General features: G+C 53.5%; 1 protein-coding gene and 1 long non-coding RNA gene across 4 annotated transcripts; one reads left to right on the top strand and one right to left on the bottom strand.

Annotated features, from left to right (window-relative positions):
• Positions 1-1,136: 1,136 nt before the first annotated feature.
• Positions 1,137-19,328, bottom strand: FGF1 (fibroblast growth factor 1). 3 transcript variants are annotated; one of them, XM_064161674.1, is made up of 4 exons: positions 19,012-19,328; positions 8,881-9,074; positions 4,364-4,467; positions 1,137-3,358 (listed from the first exon to the last, which is right to left on the bottom strand). In XM_064161674.1, the coding sequence occupies exons 2-4, from the start codon at positions 9,047-9,049 to the stop codon at positions 3,164-3,166; spliced, it is 468 nt and encodes a 155-aa protein (XP_064017744.1). In that variant the 5' UTR covers positions 9,050-9,074; positions 19,012-19,328; the 3' UTR covers positions 1,137-3,163. The 3 variants fall into 3 exon arrangements, with proteins under 3 accessions (XP_064017744.1, XP_064017745.1, XP_064017743.1); XM_064161675.1 differs by lacking the exon at positions 19,012-19,328 and adding an exon at positions 15,924-16,028 and having other exon boundaries at positions 1,137-3,355; XM_064161673.1 differs by lacking the exon at positions 19,012-19,328 and adding an exon at positions 15,924-16,028.
• Positions 6,902-20,439, top strand: LOC135185170 (uncharacterized). Its single transcript, XR_010306384.1, has 4 exons — positions 6,902-7,081; positions 9,385-9,476; positions 14,570-14,768; positions 20,262-20,439. It is a non-coding gene; the product is annotated as an uncharacterized LOC135185170 (long non-coding RNA).

Below are 20,439 nucleotides of genomic sequence, written 5' to 3' on the forward strand. Positions count from 1 at the left end.
GTGATTCAGTTAGCACATCATCAGGTGCTTTGGCACAGCTGCTGGTACTTGTTATCAAGGAGTGCTGAAGCTGATGAGGGAGGTCTAAGGTGCAGCAAGGAGTTTCTGGGAATGGGGTGTGTGGAGGGTGGGGACATGGGCAGTGCTGCTGCACCCCACAGCCAGGGAGAGCTGCAGGCGTGGGCATCAGCAAGAGCTGTGACTGCTTTGAGTCTCTTAGTGGAGATGCCACAGCATCATGAGGTACCCTGAAACCCTGGCCACTAACCACCATGTCTCCCCAGGGCTCTTGCAGCCCCAAGCTGTGTGTGTCCAGCAGCCTGTCCAAGAAGCCAACCACAGGAAATCAGCTGAAGCCCAAGCTTCGCTATTGCTTGGATTCCCATCAGCTCCCAGAGCTTAATCACAGAGCAGTGCAGGCCCCCTCCTTGGACTGGTTTGGTTCTGGCTCCTGGGCTAAATAGTCTCTGAGGAAGAGAAGGGAGAAGCCACTTTGTGGGATCAAACCCTCCCTCAAACCTTGCCAGCACTGTGACCCCTCCACCCTTCCTGCTGCGTGTGGAGGTCCTTTGCCAGCCTTGGACCCGTGGTGCAGGGCTGCAGCTGGGGGGAGGTCCGCAGGGTGGGAGCAGCCCTCAGCACCCCAGACTGGCCTCTCCCAGGGGGGATGCAGGGGACTCAACACCTCCCCGACCCCTTTACGCTCCCGCTGGCTGCATTTGTCAGCCAGATGCGGATCCAGATGTTGGCTTCGCATCCTGCTCCTCCCCGGCTCCGCATCGCCATCTGCTGGGCGTCCCTCGACACGGGCACAGCGGCAGCGAGCGGCTGGGGAGCGGCAAAAGCGCAGCCCTGGGGGAGCGTCCCAAAGGAGAGCGGTCTGCGGGGCCCGGGGCGTTTCTAATCTTTCTTGGTTTCTGGTGCACCTCCTGCCCCAGCAGGCCATGGGACCCCAGACTGCTTGGTGTGGGAAGGGACCTCCGTGAGCGTCTCCAATTAAGGGTGCTGGCCTTTGTATGTCCTCACAAAGCTCAACCCTGTGGGGAAGAAACCCCATGCTCCGTTTTCACACTCCCTTCTCTCCAAGAGATTTAGACTCCTGAACTCTTAATGTAAGATCAGACACAGGCCACTGCAAGATTTTCTACTGACCTTTATTCTTCTGCTCCTGTGTCACGTTTTATTTACAGCTTCAGACTTCAATCTAGGACCAAAGGGAGGACCGAGCTGGATGTGACTTTTGGCAGCCCTTTGGTTCCTTGGCTGCTGAAGGCATCCCATCGACCATGCCACCCCAGCTACAGCACACCTACACCCCACCCACAGCCACAGCACGTCACCTGGGTGCAGTGGAGTCAAACCTCTTCCCATCTCACTTTTTCATGCAGTGCCACTACAAAAAGGTTAGTTAAAGGACTTTGGGCTTGTCTGCACCCGAGGAAACTCACTGCAGGGCAAAATGGAATTGGTATTGGGATTAGACAAGTGCTGACCATGGTTGTTTGGGGTGACATGTCTCCACTAGTTGCTGTAGGCATCTGCAGGTGCCTAAGGAGGACAGGAGAAGCTGAGCTGGGGTATTATTCCAGTTTCTGAACTTTTTGAGGAACTTTGCATGCTCTTCTCTGCAGGCATTGGTGGTGTGTCCCTGTCCACAGTCATAGAATTGACCAGGTTGGAAGAGACCTCCAAGATCATCCAGTCCAACCTAGCACCCAGCCCTATCCAGTCAACTAGACCATGGCACTAAGTGCCTCATTCAGTCTTTTCTTCAACACCTCCAGGGATGGTGACTCCACCACCTCCCTGGGCAGCCCATTCCAATGCCAATCACTCTCTCTGTCAAGAACTTCCCTAACATCCAGCCTAGACTTCCCCCAGCACAACTTGAGACTGTGTCCCCTTGTTCTGTTGCTGGTTGCCTGGCAGAAGAGACCAACCCCACCTGGCTACAATGTCCCTTCAGGTAGTTGTAGACAGCAGTGAGGTCACCCCTGAGCCACATATGTCAGTGTGATGCTCTCAGCATGCAGGAGCAACTCTTGAGCTGCTTGGAAGGTCTACCTCATGTCAGGAGAGGAGGAACCTAACTTCTTGGAGGGTTTGAGTCACCAAGGCCCCCCAGTGCCACTTGTGGTCACCAGGGGGCCCCAATGCCAATTTTAGCCCCTCTTTTAGTTCAGCATTGGAGGCGTGGAAGGAAGTTCCTTGGGAACAGGGGGCAAGGCACTGCCACCATCACGCAACCCCTTCTTGCAACACCATCAGACCTTAGTCTGGAACAAGGTCAAAGGGCTTTGGCACCTCGAATCACTGATGACCAGGCTGTGGAGGAGGCATGTTTACTTAATAAATAAATACAAATAACATATGGCAGGGAGCAGCACGATGTAGAGCTGTAGTCATGTCGTAAGGGAGGCTGGGATGTCATGGGGCCTTTGGATGAAGCTAGTTTAGCTTGACACACCTAGGACATCAAGCAAGCAGAATCACAGGATCACAGAATGACAGGGATTGGAAGGGACCTCTGGAGATTGAGGCCAACCCCTCTGCTAAAGCTGGTTCACCTAGAGGAGGTTGTACAGGATGGCATCAAGGTGGGTTTGGAATTGCTCTAGGGATGGAGACTGCATCACCACTCTGCAGCATCAGTACTATGACTGATGGTGCAACCTGAAGGGCATACGAGAAGCTACATATTTGGATGGACAAATATGTTAACACTGGAAGCTTTACCTCAGAATAACTGGGGACAGGAACTGGAATGTCCTTGGGGTGTCCTTGACCCCATTTCTAGGTGCCTGCCCCTGGGTAGGTTTGTGATCTCCCTGGGAGCTACAGCATGGTCATGGCAGGCACCATACAGAGGAATGAGGATACAGATGGACCATGGTGGGGGATGCTGATAGACCCTGGGAGTGTTGATGGACCTTGAAGGGTTCTGATGGAGCTTGTGGGGTGCTGAGGCTCCCCTCTCATCTCTGCAAAGCTTTGTGCAGAACAGGTTTGTTCTGCATTGTCTATTTTGGGTCAAGCCTTTGCCTAAAGCTTGGAGCTCTAACATTTGGCCCTGTCCTACAGCCAAAGAGAGAATGAGAGAAAAGGAGGAGGTGGCAGCTGGCATTTGGGGGTCAGGGTCATCTCTGAGCTCCCAGGATAGGGCTTAGTCAGCTGAGACAGGCAGTGGGAGGAAGAGGATGGCTTTCTGGCCGTAGTGAGTCCGTGGCCCCAGTTTGCTGTTCCCGTTCTTCTTCAGCCCTACAAACCAGTTCTTGTCCGCGTGCTTTTTGGAGATGTAGGTGTTGTAATGGTTTTCCTCCAGCCTCTCGAGGAACAGGCACTCCTCACCCAGTAGCTGCTGAAAGACAGCCCCCAGTAACCACAGTGAGATGCTGGAGGGAGGAGGACAGCTAGGAGGCTGTCCAGACCCACCTCCCAGATCATCCTGCCCCAGTAAACTTTGAATTTCAAGTGTGGAGTTTTGATTTAGTCCCCTGGGCTACTCTTGCTTTAACTTATCCATGACCTGGGCACTTTAGTTGGCATTAACCAAGCCTCATGCTCTGTAAGCTGGTCCTGGCACCAGTTCCTGCTCTGGCACTGAGCTGTGTGGTGGTAGCTGTGGGTTCAGAGGGAACAAAACAGCTCTTTGGTGAGGCTAAGCAGCCTGTGACCAGCATTACGTAGGCTGCACTTGGCTATAAATGAGGCTGTTTTCAAAGGCCTAGATTATTTTGGGTGACTGGGTGCCCTCCAGTTCCTGGGCACAGCAGGGTAAGATCCTGCCTTGCACAATCCCACTCAGACCAGAATGTTGTGGCTGCTGCTCACTCCAGCACAGAGTCTGGAGCATCCAGGGTGCAGAGGAAAGATGTAAGGAGGACTTTACTCAGTGGCTGTGAGTCATTGCTAGGGGCTGCTGCCTCTGGCAGCCCAGACACACCCCCCCCCCAAATAAAGCTATGGAGAGGTGGTTCAGGGGGGAGGCAAAGGTATAGGCAAGCTGCTGGGGCTGGAAGAGCTGGGCTGGGGGTGCACCCCAGCAAGGTGCCCCCATGGCCCCAGCAGAGCTGGTAGCTGCTAAAGGGATGCAAAGCAGCTGCTGCTCCGAAAGTGCAATGCAATAGTTTGAGTGTCACAGCTGAAGTATAACCTTTGCCATGTGGCAGGCTGGGAAATGGTGTTGCCTGGTTATTTAGTTATTCCCCTCTCCCAAATAAAGCTGGAAGGAGAGTGGCCCTCCAGCTGCCAAAATAACAAGGAGAGGCTAATAGCTGCTTGTGGTTTGCATTACTCAGAGCTCCGAGATTGCTGCGAAGCTCAAACCTCTCCTCCTCTGGTGCCACCAAACCCTGCCACTTACCGAGCCATAGAGCAGCCCGTTGGTATCCATTGCCAGGTACTGGCCAGACTGGGTGCTCCTTATGTACACCTCTCCCACACTCTCTGCACTTAGCTGGAGCTGAACTGGAGGGAAAAAGAGGACAACACCACCACAGTGAAAAGGAAAATAGGAAAAGGGGTCAAAAAAGCTTTCATAGATGATGTCCATGCTGCTAGGAACATCAGCAGGGTGTTTTTGCTTGGAAGCTTGGCTTAGAAAGAGTTGATAGGAAACAGGACATCATGTAATCAAAATGTCTCCACGGGCCCTGGGTTTTAAGCTCCATTCACTGAAGTTTGGGGAAGGGAGATTTGGAATGGCGATGAGGAAGAAATTCTTTACACTGAGGGTGGTGAGACACTAGCACAGATTGCCCAGGGAGGTTGTGGATGCCCCCTCTTGGAGGTGTTCAAGGCCAGGTTGGATGAAGCCTTGAGCAACCTAGGCTAGTGGAAGGTGTCCCTGCCCATGGCAGGAAAGTTGGAACTAGATGAGCTTTGAGGTCCCTTCCAACCCATTCTATGATTCTCTGTCCCTCTCCCTCACAGTAGCTCCAAGGCCAAGCTTTAGGAACTACAAAGCAATTTTTTTCATCAAAGGGCAGGCAGACTTTGGGTTAAGACACTGGAAAGGGACACAAGAGGTTGGCAGCTTAATTCTGATTCTAATTGCCAGAATTCTCATGTGGTTTTGCCAAAACACTTCAGAGGTGACAGCAGAAGAAGTATTTTGAAAGCTAAACCAAGGAGGTGAAGATTTCAGATGGCTGTGTGGCAAAAGCCCGATCTGAATCGTCCAGTCACCAGTGCTTGGTCTTACCCAGTGTGGACAGTAGAGAAATAGGAAGGGTTCATCCCAGAAAATCCCTCCTGTAGGTAGCCACAAGCCACATCTTAGATGGTCCTAGTTTGTGGTGCTAAACCCAGACCTGAGCCTGCTGGGTCACAGGCTGGGCAGAGGCATTGGGTTTGTGGTGACGTTGATGTTTATCACCCACCAGCTTTCCATCCCTGTCGTCTAGCCTGGACCTCAGCTAGAAGCTCAAAGGCTAAAAACAGCTGCAGGACAGTGTGCTTGGGCCACCTCCCTCCTTTGCTCAGCATCCTGTACCTACCCTAGCAGATTTAACTTTTCTTTTCATCTGGTTCCTTTTGCCTTGTGGGTTCCTCATTTTCTTGCTTTGCTCATTACAGGACTCTGAGGCTATATCCACAGTGGGACTTGCAGAGTCTAGCTCTCCCAAAGGATCATTCCCATCTCCTTGTCAGCTTTCACTCCTGGGCTTTTACTGGAGAGATTTGTAACAGGAAGAATTAGAATCATAGAATTGTTTGGGATGAAAAGACCTCCAAGTTCATCAAGTCCAATCCTTAACCCAGCACTGCCAGGTCACCACTAAACCATGCTCAGCACCACATCTCCCTGGCTTTGAAACCCCTCCAGGATGGAGGCTCCACCACTGCCCTGGGCAGCCCTGGGCCAGGCCTTGACAACCCTCAAGGGGAAGAAATTTTTCCTCATGTCCAACCTAAACCTCTCCTGGTGCGACTTGAGGCTGTGTCCTCTCATGGTATCAAAGGTCCCTTCTGTTGTTCTGTGACTCTGGCTGCCCAGGTGTTCTCCATGAAGGCTGGGAGAGAGACCAGCTGTAGGGTGTTGGTGCTGATGGGATGCAGGGTGGAGCAAGGTTTAAATGCTGCTGCTCCAGGTGGCTGCAGTCTTTGTGAGAGCTTTGTGGTGGTCCTGGTTGGTTGGGGTGGCTGTGCTGGATGCAGTTCTATATGCTGGGATTCTTGCTGCTGCAGCAGCAACACTGGGACTCTATTCCAGCTCCTGTGAAGCCAAAGGTGGGTACTGGGTTGGGGCAAAAAGGTGTTTAATGGTGATGGTGGCCTAAAGCCTTCCTGCCTTGAGTTTGGGCTTGCTGCAGAGGATGTGGGCCTGTTACAAGAGCTCATCTGGGTAGGTGTTGTTGGTATGTCTCCTGGTTTCTTTTCATCCTGTTGCTTCTTGCTTGTTTGAATGAAGCCTGATCAGATACCTCAGCTCCAGTTCCCTTCTTTGTGAATTGGTTTTGTCTCCATTTGGCTGAGCTAACAGCTGATGGCCCTTTTTGGTATGGCAGAAGTCCCTTCCAGTGAAGTCTCTGCTGTAATGGGTCACATTCTTCATTCTTGGAGACTCCTGCTCCATAAATCATGTTTAATTAGTAAATTGTGCGTGTGCAGCTTTGCAGTAATCCCCAATCCCTGGCTCAGGCTGGGAGGTGGCAAAGTCAGGATTGCTCCAGCTCACCTTGCATTCACTGCAAGGTGCTGCAGCCCCAGGGCCTAGTCAGGAAGTCCAACCAGGGAAAGTGAAGAACAAGATAAAAGTGATGATAGAGTCCTAAAAGTTGCCTCAGAGAGAGGGGAGTGGGGAGACCCTCCCACTGCTGCTGAGATCATGAAGGTCTCTGGCTGCAAAGGGAGGTCTGGAGAAAGTAGCTCATGCCCAAAATCTTGTTTTTGTAGAGATCTATCTGGAGCTTCCCTTCCATGAATGGGATGAAACAAAGAAAAGAAAGCTGTAGCAGGCAGCAAAGAATGAGGACACAATGAGGCAATCCTTCCACAGGGCATGACAACAAATCTGGGAGTGAGCAGCTCATTGGAGATCTTCCCTCCCTGTGGAGCTGAAGCTGGCAAGGGGTTTAAGGTAAAAATACCAATTCTTGCTGTTGGTCTGGAACAAAATGACCTGAGCATCTGCAGAGCACCAGTAGAGGCTCTATTGCAGCCCTGCACGTCAGTTCCCCACATAAGCTGTGGGCGTTCTGGTGTCCTGCTTCTCCTTGCTGTCACATCCAGGCTTCCATAGGGATCTGGCTGCTGCTTGTCCCAGCTGTGTAAGCTGGATGCCACAGTGCAAGTCATAGTCCTGTCATGTGCCAGGGGGTGGTTCTGACCAGCTCTGGTTTGTGCCAGGGCAGGACTGGGAGTCCTATTGGTGCACAGAGGTGGGTACCTTGCTGGCAGGACTGCTCTATGGAAATGCAGCCCTTTCAGGAGATCCCTCAGGAAATGTTCATGCTTTTGGATATCCAAGTTTATGAGAACACTTACAAGAGGTTCCTTTCTGGCAGAGGTTTCCAAACATATGGCCCTAGGCCAGCAACTGGTGAGGTGTAAGGGTGCCAGGAGTGCTGCCTGCATGGACAGAATCCCAGTATGGTGGGTTGGGAAGTAACTTCTAGAGATCAGTCCAAGCCCTCTGCTCAAGCAGCGGCACCCACAGCAGCTTGCCCAGCATCACCATGGCCAGGTGGGGTTGGAATCTCTCCAGAGAAGATTTCACAACCTCTTCGGGCAGCCTGCTTCAGCACCCTCACACCAAAGGAGTTTCTCTTCCTGTTCCTCCTGGGTTCTAGTTTCTGCCCATTGCCCCTCCTGTCCCAGGACACCACTGACAAAAGTCTGGTCCCATCCAAAACAGCTGGGGTCAAGCAAAAGAATTCTGTGGTTCTAGGCAAATGCTGCAGAGGTGCTGGTGGAGTTCACATGATCTCTCCAGCTTGTAGTTCCTGTGAACCTGGCCCTGTCTTCTGCTGATCATTTAGCTCAGTGCCCTTGTTTGCCCCTTGCAGTGGTGTGAGGATGTTTGGTACCAGGTTTATTCCAGGCTGGAGGCTTCCTGCCCTGTGCTGTGTTTATCCAGCCTCGGTGAGCTCATCCTTGCCCTGCTCTGTGAGTGGTGGGTGAGCAGTGTGTACAATGAGACCTCGTCCTTAAACAGCCAGGGCAAGGAGAAAGGTGGAGTTTGGGGAGGAAGCCACATCTACACTTGTGGTTTAAGGGAAATAAAAATGCTTTTCTTAGAGCTTTGTCAGGGCAGATGTGGTTTCTCTCAGCCTTTCTTCTTAACCAGATAGGAGCCTGGCGGGTCCCAGTTAGATTCCAGTAAATGCTCAGGAAATGGTGTGCCCAGAGGTTTCTGCTGAGAACCAGCAAGTCTGGAGTGTGGTGATGGGGAAGAGACTGGCCCTGCAGAGAGCTTTGCTCTGCTGCTGTCCCACTCTCCTCAGGGCTCTGTTTAAAAAGCTGTCTCTCAGAATCCCAGCATGATGTGGCTTGGAAGGGACCTCTGGAGATCATCCAGTCCAACCCCTCTTGTAAGACAGGGGCACCCACAGCAGCTTGCCTGGGTCACAACAGCCAGGTAGCTTTGGAAGCTCTCCAGAGAAGGAGATTCCACAAGCTTTCTGGGCAGCCTGCTCCAGGGCTCCAGCATCCTTCCACCAAAGAAATTTCTCCTTATCTTGAGATGGAACTTCCTGGGCTCTGGTTTGTGCCTGTTGCCCTTTATCCTGTCCTTTGGCACCACTGACAAGAGTCTATCCCCATCCTCTAAGAGCACCTGGCACCAACACTGTCTTTTCCAGTTCCCTTCTTAGCTAAAGACTGTTAAAATGAGAGGAGGAAGGAGGAGCATTGAGAGGCCCCACCAGGTTTGCTTACTGTGCTGGTCGCTTCGATCCCTGGTCCCATCCACTTTGCCATCTGGGAGGATCCGCAGGAAGTGGCCCCCGTTGCTGCAGTAGAGGAGTTTGGGCTTCTTGTAGTTCCCCATGGGAAGGTTGAACTTTTCTGTCAGGGCACTGAAGGTGGTGATGTCCCCTTCGGCCATTGCTCAGCCTCTCCTGGCACCTGGGCTGCAAGAGACGTGCTGGTGTTACGGTGGCAGCAGTGGCGGCACCAGGAGCTCGGCACCTGCTGCTGCTGCCAGGCTTTTAAAGGGAGGGGAGGCAGCTCGGTGGTCCCTGGCTGGTGCCCAGCACAGGTGATTCACACCGCCACTGGCTGCTCCAGCAGTGACACAGCCCCAAAGGTGATGCTGTTTGGCGTGGGAGGGTGGGGGGGAGTGTCTCCTCGCTGGGCAGTCGGGACTCAGTCCCTTTCATTCCATCACAGCACATTCTGTTTTCTTTCTACCTGCTGTTGACGTGTGGACTGAAATTAGAGGCTCCAGAAGCCAGGTCGGAAACCACCAGAAGGCAGGTTGGAAAATACCCTGCCGCTAATTGGAAGCCGCAAGAGGCAGGAAGGGAGCCCAGGTGAGTGACTCTCCACTATTTTAACCTCCAAGGATGATGACAGGGTTCAGTGACACAGACTGTGTGCCAGATCACAAATACGGCCTCCTGTCTTGGCATTCTGATCTCACCTGCTGTGGGAGAACTGCCCTGACCAAAATGCACCCACACAAAGGATCAGAGCAAATGTTGGACATCCTGGAATCCCAGAGACCCAGCAGGAGGTGCTGGGAGTGCTCCCTGCAGGTGGTGACATGGGCTAGCCCAGCTATCTTGTCATGAGGCTTGTGAAGAAACCCACATGAGCTCAGTAGGTTTATGGTTCACAGAATCCCAGCATGGTGAGGGCTGGAAGGGACCTCTGGAGATCATCTAATCCAACCCCTCTGCTGAAGCAGGGGCATCCACAGCAGCTTGAACAGCATCACAGTGGCCAAGTGGGGTTGGAATCTCAAGAGGAGACTCCACAGCCTCTCTGGGCAGCCTGCTCTGAGGCATCAACCCCCTCACCAAACAAATATCTCTTCATCTTCAGAGAGAACCTCCTGAGACCTCTGGTCCTTTATCAGGAAAAGTGGACCAGATGACCTCCAGAGGTCCCTTCCAAACTCCACCATGCTAGAATTCAGAGATTTGATGAGTGCTGTTTTGCAATGTACTGCAACCAAAGCTTATCTTGAGCTTGCTGTGAGGGTCAAAGCCAGTCAGGAGTCTCCTGGATTGATGATATTGGTGAGACACTGAAACAAGTTGTCCAGGGAGGTTGTGGATGCCCCCTCCCTGGAGGTGTTCGAGGTCAGACTGGATGATGCCTTGGTTAATCTGATCTAGTGGGAGGTGTCCCTGCCCTTGGCAATGGGTGGAGCTATATGATCTTTAAGTTCCCTTCCAACTCAAACCGTTCTATGGATCTATGACAGAAGTGAGGGACAAACATCTCAAAGCCAAGAGCTTGGGTCAAGATCTCAGCAAACTTAGGTTGCAAATGAGGGGTGGAGTGAGATGCTCCTCGTGTTCTCCTCAGGACTGCGTGTTCAAGGGTGTCTTGTAGAGCTTTAAGAGAGCAGCCCTGCTGGCAACAGCTACTTCATTCCACGTGTTTCCTTTAAGAATTTTTTGGCTATTTTTAGAACATGTTCAGAGGTCACCAGCTGCTGTTGGGTCCACCAGAGAAGCTGAATGAATGTTATTTTCCACTCCCATTGTCTCTCCTTGCAAAGTACTATTGCTGTTCTCCTACTTCTATGACTGGAGCTGCTGCTCCACAAACACCACCACTTGTGACCCTACTATTACCCTTTTGGCAGGGGCATGTTGGATTTTTATGGGAATTAAGAATGAGTGAGAGAAACTGAACCAAAGGGCTTATTTCTCTGGGTAGAAGCCAAATCAAATGATTAAATAGCTCAAAACAGAACAGAAGGCTTCCTCCAAGATGCTGATGCATCTCCAAAATGTGAGAGACTACACTCCAGCAGTTATTTGGTACCCCATGGAGAAAGGAAAATACTCCAGGAGGAGGTTGCTGTGAGAGGGGGATGGCTGCTGCTGAGATGTTGACCTAGCTGGTCACACTAGGACAGTGAGCTGGAGAGTGTTTGTCCAAGAGCAGCTGTGTTTGTGGCTCTCCTCTTTTCTCCACCCCTCAGGAACATGCTCTTCCACTCCTGTAGCTTTTCCTGCTGGGTTGCCTAAATATAAATACCACTGAGAGTGAAGGATGGACCTAGGACATCACTGGACCTAGGACATCCGCTCTGGGGTGCCTCCAGCTCCATCTGTGGTGCAAGGAGCAAAGGGTCACACCAGCAGCCTGAGGGCACTTGGCTCTTCCTCCTGGACTGTGGAAGGAGATGTTAGAACGAATGAACATCAGAAATAGCTTTCTGTAGGAGAAAAGGACTCCAGTGTTGATTTTAACTGGGTGCTACAGAACTTTGGTGGCTCCTGAAGTGTGTGTACTCCTTGCAGAAGAAAGGAGAGATGAGCCTGGTGGGACCAGACAGCTGTGAAATTGTAAGGAAGTGGTGATTAGCTCCGAAGTTTATCACCAAGTGCTGCTGCAGCAGCCAAGCCAGTGGCTTTGATGTGTGATCCCAAACTCTACAGGCAGCCAAGCCTGGACATCGAGGGCTGGTTATGTGCCTAGTGGCAGGCAGGTTCTGTGTGTGCTCCAGTACCCTACACACTGGGGGCTATGGAAAAAGAGCGAGGTCTCATCCTCACCATCCCCCTGCTGCACCCCAGACTTGCCCTCACAGGGCAGCTGGTACTCAAGTGCAGCTGGCACACCCTCTCCATACCCTGCTTGGGACCCTCTGTTCCTGGCAGGCAAGAAGGAGGTTAAACTGCATGACACCCCACCCGGCTTCCAAATGTCACCATCCCCCTCTGACACCCACTCCTTGTGTCCATGCAGGACACTGGGCAGAATGTCAAACCACAAAGCTCCTCCTGCCTGAGCTGTCTGGGCTCTGCTGCAGGTGTGGCTGTGCCTCACACCCACAGACAGACAGACACCACCACTGCTGGCCATGGGCAGCCTTTCTCGTGGTCAGAGGGCAGCTGAGGGAACTGGGATTGTTTAGTCTGGAGAAGAGGAGGTGGAGGGGGACCTCATTGTCCTCTACAACTCCCTGAAAGGAGGTTAAAGTGAGCTGAAGATTGGTCTTTTCTCCCTAGTATCAGGTGATAGAAGGAGAGGGGATGGCCTAAAATTGTGCCAGGGCAGGTTTAGGTTGGAGATGAGGAATGATTTCTTTGCTGCTGGAGTGTTCAGGCATTGGAACAGGCTGCCCAGAGGGCTGGTGGAGTCCCCATCCCTGGAGGTGTTCCATTCCAATGGCAAATCACTCTCTCTGTGAAGAACACCATGGTGCTGTTGGGTTGATGGTTGGACTCAATCGTAGAGGTTTTTTTCCAACCAAAACAAGTCTATGAACCTATGATTTGTGTCCATGAACAGATGGACACCAGTTTGGTCCTTACTGTGACACTGGTAAAGAAGGCATCATGACCACGGGCAGCAGGAGGCAGCTGCTCCTACACCACTCCAAGGAAAACAGTGCCCTGACTGGGACACTGCCATGAGTTTCCATAATGGTGCCCTCGGAGGCTTGGAGAGGTGTTTTTTTTTTGTGAGGCTCTTCTACCATTTCTCATCTCTGTAAACAACAAAGCAGCAGAGAAGGCTGCAATTTTAGGTACCTGCTGGAAGCAGGCTGCTGCAGTGAGCACTTTACAGAGGGCTGCCTGTGCAGGGACACCCACGCTCTTTATTTCCAGCTCCCGAGTGGGCAGAGACATGGAGATGTTTGTCCTGCCTGGTGTTCCACAGATAGCTCAGGAGAAAGCTGTGGGGTCCTCTTGGTCTACAGGGATAGAGTCAAGGATGCTTCTTCCTGATGTCCAGTCTAAATCTCCCCTCTTCCAACTCAAAGCTGTTACCCTCGACCTATCCCCACAGGTCCTTCTAAACAGTCCTTCCCCAGCCTTCCTGTAGGTCTCCTTTAGATATTGAAATGTAACTCTAAGGTCTCCCTGGAGCCTTCTCTTCTCCAGGCTGAACAGCTCCAACTCTACCAGCCTGTCCCCGTAGGAGAGGTTCTCCAATTGTTTGATCATCTTTGTGTCCCACTCTGGACTATCTCCATCAGGTCCACATCCTTCCAGTGCTGGGATTCCCACAGCTGGACACAGCACTCGAGGTGAGTGAGATCTCAGCAGAGCAGAGGGGCAGAGTCACCCTGATATCCAGGATTGCCCTGCCTTAGGTGCAGGACCTTGTACTTTGTCTTAGTGAACCTCATGAGGTTCTCCTGAGCCCACTGTTCTAGCCTGTCCAGGTCCCTCTGGTTGGCATCCTGTCCTTCAGCCTTATCAATTGCACCACTCAGCTTGGCATCATCAGCCACCTTACGCTGGGTATGTACCATCTGTGAGTCACTGGTGGCTTCTGCAACCTTCAGAGGCTGCTCTTGTTCTCCAGCAACAGGAACACAACATGTGGGAAATGAAGCAAAAATAGCAGTTGAGAAATACTAAGCCAGGCATCACCCCTTGGTGACAGACAGGGAGGAAAGGAGGGTGGCTGCCTCCAGGAAGGCCACACAGCACCCTGGGGCAGAGATACCATGACACAGGAATGGTCCCTTGCCTCTCTCTCTCTGAGCTGGCTTTCAGCAAATTTCACCACAAAGAGATTTCTATTGTTTGAAAGACAAACCCAGCCAGGGAGGCATGGAGCTGACATCTCTCATCACAGGGCTTCTGGGGCTGCAGGCTTTCAGCTGGAGGAGCAGTGAGCAGGAGCTGAGCCAGGCAGCTGATGGGGAGTGCACTGGAAGGAGCTGAAGCCAGCTGCATGATGAGCTGCCTCAGTTGGGAGGAAGATCAAGGTCTTCAGGAGTGGGAGGAAGGCCAAAGTCATCAGGGGAGCTTGGGAGGGAAAGTTCATTCCCTGGGCAGGGGTGGAGCTGGGAAGGAAAGTTTATCCAAAGGGCTTGCAGAGCTCTGGGTCTGTCTGGAGACCTTGGTGGGCCTGAGCTCTCTCCGGCCCTAACCCACCGTGTGTGTCTCATCCTGCGGCCGGAGGAAGCGGCACTGACCCCGAGCTGCAGGAGAACAATTGGACATTGTACTGCCTTATCACCACCCAGCCCTGGCCTGCCCTCAGGAACCCATTAAACTTTAGACCCTGTTTGTGCAGCTCTTCCTGTGCACCTCCTGTGCTCTCCAGGGCAATGGCTACAGGGCCTGAAAGGTGCCCAAGATCCTCATTGCCATTGCTTGCAGCCCATCTCCTAGTGTGGTGGGACTAGGATGCTGCCTCACAGACTAGCTTGGGTGGGAAGAGACCTTTTGAGGCCATCTAGTCCAAGCCCCTACTACCAGCAGGCGTATCTGCAACTAGAGCAGGTTGCTCAGAGCCACAGACAACCTGACCTGGAATGGTTGCAGGGATGGAGCAGCTCTCTGGGCAGCTTGGGCCATTCCTTCTCCTATTACTTGTTCCTTGAGAGGAGAGACCAACCCCACCTCACTCTAACCTCCTTTCAAGGAGCTGTAGAGAGCCAGAAGGTCTCTCCTCAGCCTCTTCCTACCTCCTTCACCAGGGTTTGCAGCCTGGATCCTGACCCCTTCCTGCTGACTTGGACACCCCTGACTGAGCCCACCCATCCCAAAAGCTGCTGGGCCCTGGGGACACCAACCCGACAGCCATGGCTTGAAGTAGGATGAGGATGCTCCATGCTCACCTCCATGGGCAGGACATGACCAGAGGGAGCCAAGAATGGCTTGAAGAGATACTTTCTGGTAAGATCTGAACTTATTAAATCCTATTTATGGCCTGAAATTGTGTCAGGACAGGTTTAGGGTGGACATGAGGAATAATTTCTTTGCTCCAAGAGTGGTCAGGCTGCCCAGGGAGGTGGTGGAGTCACTGTCCCTGGAGGTGTTCAAGAAAGGTGTGGACGTGGCGCTTGGTTTAATGGCCATGGTGGTGTTGGGCTAACATTTGCACTTGATGATCTTGGAGGTCTTTTCCAATCCAGAAAATTCTGTGATTCTACTCTAGCTGAAAAAGATCTTTCCCACTAGGATTTGGGTGTCTGGATAGAGTTGGCCCAGAGATTATTTGTTAATGGATTTTTTTTTAAAGGAAGTGTGTTTTTTGTTGCATGAAGAATGAGCAATCTCATAGTGCTGTGTCACATCAACAAACTTCAGATTTGGTTGGGTTTGGGTTTGGGTTGGGTTTGGTTTTCTGATGTTTCTTTTAGTGATCCAAATATTGTGGTTTGTAATTGAAAATGTGTTTTTATATCCTGATTCCGGTTCTGGTCTAAGCATTGGGTTAACTTCTGGTCATTTTGATACTGCAGCTGAAAATGACCCTCCCATTTTTCAACCCTTCATCTCCCCCTGCTGCAGGGGCTGCAGCACTGGCAGGGTTGGGGTATTTTTGGCAAGCCAGGTGAGCAGCAGCACTCCTGAGACCCTTCCGCTGTCCCTGGAGAGGGGAACTGTCTCCTCCTCCCCTGCCATCCCAGCTCACCCCTGTGCCTCCAGCACCAGCTCTGACCCCTCACTCGAGTCCGCCTGGGCATATGAGCATCCCATGGGGGGAGGGGGCTTGTAGCTGACGAGTGGAAAGCCCGAGGCGGGGGTCAGCATATCTTTCGGCGGGGCTCAGCTTGGGGTGCTGAACCCCCTGCACTGCCCGGGGTGGGGATGGGAGGCTCAGAATTCCCCCTGGGGGGATTCAGCGTTGTTCGGGGTGGGGCTCAGTCCCCTGTGCAGCTCTGGGAACTCGGCATCCTCCCAGGGGGATCCAGCATTGTCCAGGGGAGCTCAGCATCTCCTCCGGGTGGGTCTCAGTCCTCTTATCCCCCCCGCCCCAGGGATGCTCAGCTCCTGCATCCCCCCGGGTGGGTCTCCGTCGCCTGCATGCCCCTCCCCGGCACCTACCGCCGGCTCCGCGCTGCTCCCGGCTGTGCTGTGTCCAGTGAGGGGAGAAAAGCACCAAAAAATGGAAAAGCTGCTGCGAAGCTGCCTGGCGGCGGCGGCGGCGACGACAGCGGCGGGAGGAGGATACCGGGGCGGGGGGAAGGGGCGGTGATGCTGGGTCACATCCAATCCCTCCTGCTGCCAGCGGGGCCGGGCACCTGCCTGTGCTGTCTGCCCGCTTTGCCTGCGCTGCCTCCCTGCCCGCCTTGCCCTGGTGATAGAAACGCACACACACCCCCGAAGGAACCCCCAACCCCTTTCAGCTGCACCCCAGCAGTGGGGATGAAGAGGGGTGTCCGTGTCCTCTGCTTGGGCAAGGTGCCACAGGGCCACACTGGGCAGGTCTGCGCTCAGCCTTGCACCAGGCGTGAGGCTGGGCACGACTTGGCCTTAAAAGCCGCAGCGGAGCCTGAGCTCTGTGAGGCTGACAGAACCCATCCCTGTGTCCCCAAGGATAGGGACAGTGCAGGTTGCGGCCGGTGCGGGTCCAGCTCCGCAGCGCCGCCTTGGCACCGCGGTCTCAGCTGTGCGCTCGGCAAGGCGCCAGCTGCGGGCAGCTGGGGTGCTAAGGGTGGGTTCCTCGGAAGGGAGCGGTGGGCTCATGGGCTTACCAGATGCCAACGGTGGGCTCACAGAGGGGCAGCAGCGGTGGGCTTGTAGGGTGCCAATGATGGGCTCATGGGAAGGCAAGGGTGGGCTCTTGAGGGGGTAATGGTGGGTTCATGGGGTGCAGTGCTGGGCGCGTAGGGTGCAGCCTGCGTGTTGTGCAGAGGCTGGGGGTTGCTGAGCAGTTGCTGGCTGCAGCACTGGAGAGCAGGAGCGATGACTTCACAGCCTGGCAGGCCTCCACCAGCCTCTGCTGTGGTATTTAAGCTGCTTTATCTAAGGCTGGCTTGGAACAGACTTTGAGTCCCAGCTCCCATGGAGGCTGTGAGCTTAGGCAGGCACTTTGGGCTGGAAGCTGAAAGCACCCAGAGCCCAGACACCCTGACCCAAACATCTAGCTAAGTGCAGATACCAGCAGCTGGTGGTGGGGATGGCTCCTGCAGCATCCAGCAGCACAGGTGGGCTCTGAGCCTTTCCAGCCCCTCAGTTTTGGTTCAGTGTGATCAAGTTTTGCTGCTGCTATTTTAGCCACATGTTGAAAATGGAATACAAAAAAAGAAAAACATAGTCAAATATTTCTAAGTCTGAAAAAAGACCAGGCCTGGCCTTGGCCCAGGCTTTCCTGGAGGAAAGACATCAGGGTTGTTGGGATATGAGGAATATCAGGAAACCCTGCTCTGCTTTCTCATACAAAGGAATATTTCCCTTGTTCTGGAGCTGTGGGGAGACTGCACCCTGTGCCCCCAGCCCCTCTCCATCATTGCCTGGCTCTCCTTACAGCCCTGCTGTGGTTAGAATTTTATGGCTCTGATGTCAGGGCACCTCTGATTGTACCTTGCCAAATTCAGTGTTGCATCCTTCCTGTTGCCCATCCTGGAGGCAGCCATCCCTGGATGGAGACAGCAGCATGGGGCAAATACTTGCTCCAGCATCAGGCTCATGCTCTGGTCTCTGGGAGGATGGAGAGAAAGTCCCTCTACTAAGTGGCCAAAGCCCAGAGGCTGATGGTGCCACGGCAACCACCAGCCCTGATGGCCTGCTAAGAATCACACCTAGAGGCCACACGTGGAGTACTGGATCTGGTTCTGGGCTTCTCTTGTTCAAGAGAGACAGGGAACTCCCTGGGAGAGGCCAGTAGAGGCTACAAAGATGCTGGAGGGTCTGGAGCATCTCTGTGAGGAGGAAAGGCTGAGAGCCCTGGGGTTGTTGAGCCTAGAGAAGAGCAGGGGATCTGCTGAATGCTCAGCAAGAGTTGAAGCACCTGTGGGGGGCAAGAGGCTGTGGTCAGACTCTTTATCAGTGGTGCCCAGGGACAAGGCAAGGGACAGTAGGCACAAACTGGAACACAAGAGGCTCCACCCGAATGGGAGGAGAAAGTTGTTTGGTGTGAGGGCCTTGGAGCAGGCTGCCCAGAGGGGCTGTGGAGTCTAGAGAGATTCCAACCCCCCCATGCCTATGTGATGCTGGACAAGCTGCTGTGGGTGCCTCTGCTTTAGCAGGGGAGTTGGACTACAGAGATGCCTTCCAGATCCACCTCACTGACAGGGATAGGGGCCTGCCCTCACATGTGCTCCTGCTGCCTCCTGCCCTCCAGCCCTGCCCAGCAAGGTCCAGTTGCTGGGTTATTTCCCAGGTTCTCAGGAGGACTTTTGCCTGGGGCTTACCAGTAACCTCCTCCTGTTGCTGCCTCTAATGTCTATGAGCCTTCTTCAGCTACAGGTCCCGTAAATAACACAAACCTAGGGTTATTTAGAAGCACAGAGAATAACTGAGATGCTTTCATCTTGGTCTAGTAGGAGGTGTCCCTGGCCGTGGCAGGGGGGTGGATCTAGATGATCTTTAAAGTCTCCTCCAACCCAAACCAGTCTCAAACCCCATGATTTCTACCCTCTGCTGTGGTATTTAAGCTCCTTTATCTAAGGGTGGCTTCTCTCTGCCGGGCACTCAGGACCTGGTGCCTGTGTGGGCAGCTGAGCCCCAGCCCATGCTGCCCAGCAGCTCCTCTTCACCCCAGCCACAATCATACAGCACAGACAACTTAGACAAAACCTTCTGCAAGCTCAAAATGAGACCTACAACACCCCCCCCCCCCCCCCCCTGCCTCCCCCTGCCCAGGTCCCAGGCTTTAGTTTCATCCCTCTTGGAGCTGTGCTGTTGAAAGGGCTCAGCAAGTGCTGCTCAGCCCAGCACAAGCTGGGAAGAGCGCAGAAATGCAAAGTGCCTCCCTCCTGCCTCTGAGCCCGAGGAGAGGAAAAGGAAACCCCAGTTGTTCCCCCAGTCACACACACCCAGCTGAGCTGGCAGCCTGGCCAGGAGCTCAGGAACTGGGAATGCACCTCAAGACCACTTGGGATGGAGTTGCAAAGCTCCTCATGAAGCTGTGGCTCTGTCAGGATGCTATGCCCAGCTAGGGGCAATGGAGGACGCTGGAAGAGGCACTCACCTGTCGGGTTGGGCTGCACCAGGCTGGGTGGCGGTGGCAACAGAGAGGTAATGCTGGCTGGGGTCACCCTGTCCTTTGCTTCACTCCCTGGGGTCCAGGCAGCTCCTGGAGTGGTTCTCACCTGCAGCTGCACGTCCTTGCAGCACTGAGGGGCAGGTCCAGAGCCAGGCAGTGTCCCTCAGACAGGTTCAGGGGCTGTGCTGGGTCCTGGGCAGAAGCTGGCATCTGCCGATGGGCACCGCGGTGCGCAGGGACTGTGGCTGCTGCTCTGCACCCAGGCGGGAGAAGGAAGCATGGAGAACCCTCTGCCTTGCTATTTTTTCCCTCTCATGTGACCTTGTTTTTGGATGGCTATTTTGGGGCTGGCCTCCAGCCCAGGTGAAAGACCAGGATCTCATCCAGCCTGCCTCCCCTGTCGTCTGGGGTAGGGGGGGCCTCCCAGGACCTGCCTGCCCAGAGGATGGCGCTCAGTGCATGCTCCCCAGCCCTTACTGCCTTCTTCCTGCTAAGCTGTTCCTGTTCCTGACCTACTTCTGTGCAGTCACAGGATAGTGGCAACCAGCTGCTGTCTGCATGCTGTGCCCACCCCATCACATGGGCACCCCTTTCCCCTCTTGCCAGGGGTCTTGCCGGGAGTCAAAATCTCCCCAGCACTGTTTCCCCTCTTTCTGCCCATTTTGCCCCTGTTTAGTCAGGAAGCTGCTGGTAGAGAAACAAAAAACCTGCTGGCAGCTTGCAGCTGCCTTGGCATGAGCTGATAAGAGAACCATGGAACTGTTTTGGTTGGAAAAGCCCTTTAAGATCATCCAGTCCCTCATCCTTCAACCCAGCACTGCCACAGCCATCAAACCACGTCCCTAAGTGCCATGTCCATACATTTAGAATCACAGAATGGCTTAGGCTGGGAAGGGACCTAATGGACATCTCCTACTAGAACAGGTTGCTCAAGGCCTCATCCATTTCTTGAACACCTCCAGGGATGAGGAGTCCTCCACCTTCCTGGGCAGCCTGTTCCAATGCCTGACCGCTCTCGCAGCACAAGAGTTGTTCCTCGTGTCCAGCCTAAACCTCCTCTGGCACAATTTCAGGCCATTTCCTCTTGTTCTATCATCTGATACTATGGAGAAGAGACCAACCTCCACCTCACTGCAACCTCCTTTCAGGAAGTTTTACAGAAGAATGAGGTCCTGATTTTCCCCTGCTCTCTGGCAGCTGTGGAATGCTCTCTTCTCTGTTTTTTTTATTGGCAGGTGGGTAGGAGCTCATGGTGTGGCCACCACCAGAGACAAAGCTTTCCTTTGGTGCTGCCTGGAATTTTCACAGAACCCAGGCATGGTGGAGTTCACTCAGGAGCTCACTCAGTCCAACCCAGCTGCTAATGCAGGGGCACCACAGCAGCTCACCCATCATCACAGTGGCCAGGTGGGT

The sequence above is a fragment of the Pogoniulus pusillus genome, chromosome 22, assembly GCF_015220805.1.
Source record: "Pogoniulus pusillus isolate bPogPus1 chromosome 22, bPogPus1.pri, whole genome shotgun sequence".
Classification (NCBI taxonomy): Eukaryota; Metazoa; Chordata; class Aves; order Piciformes; family Lybiidae; genus Pogoniulus; species Pogoniulus pusillus.

What these genes read in the sequence shown, in the direction of transcription:
- FGF1 (XM_064161674.1), bottom strand. Translation starts at nt 9,049, where the DNA reads ATGGCCGAAGGGGACATCACCACCTTCAGTGCCCTGACAGAAAAGTTC. An exon ending in GGATCGAAGCGACCAGCACA is followed by an intron (nt 4,468 to 8,880) that starts GTAAGCAAACCT and finishes TTTTCCCTCCAG; the next exon opens with TTCAGCTCCAGCTAAGTGCA. An exon ending in ACGGGCTGCTCTATGGCTCG is followed by an intron (nt 3,359 to 4,363) that starts GTAAGTGGCAGG and finishes GCTGTCTTTCAG; the next exon opens with CAGCTACTGGGTGAGGAGTG.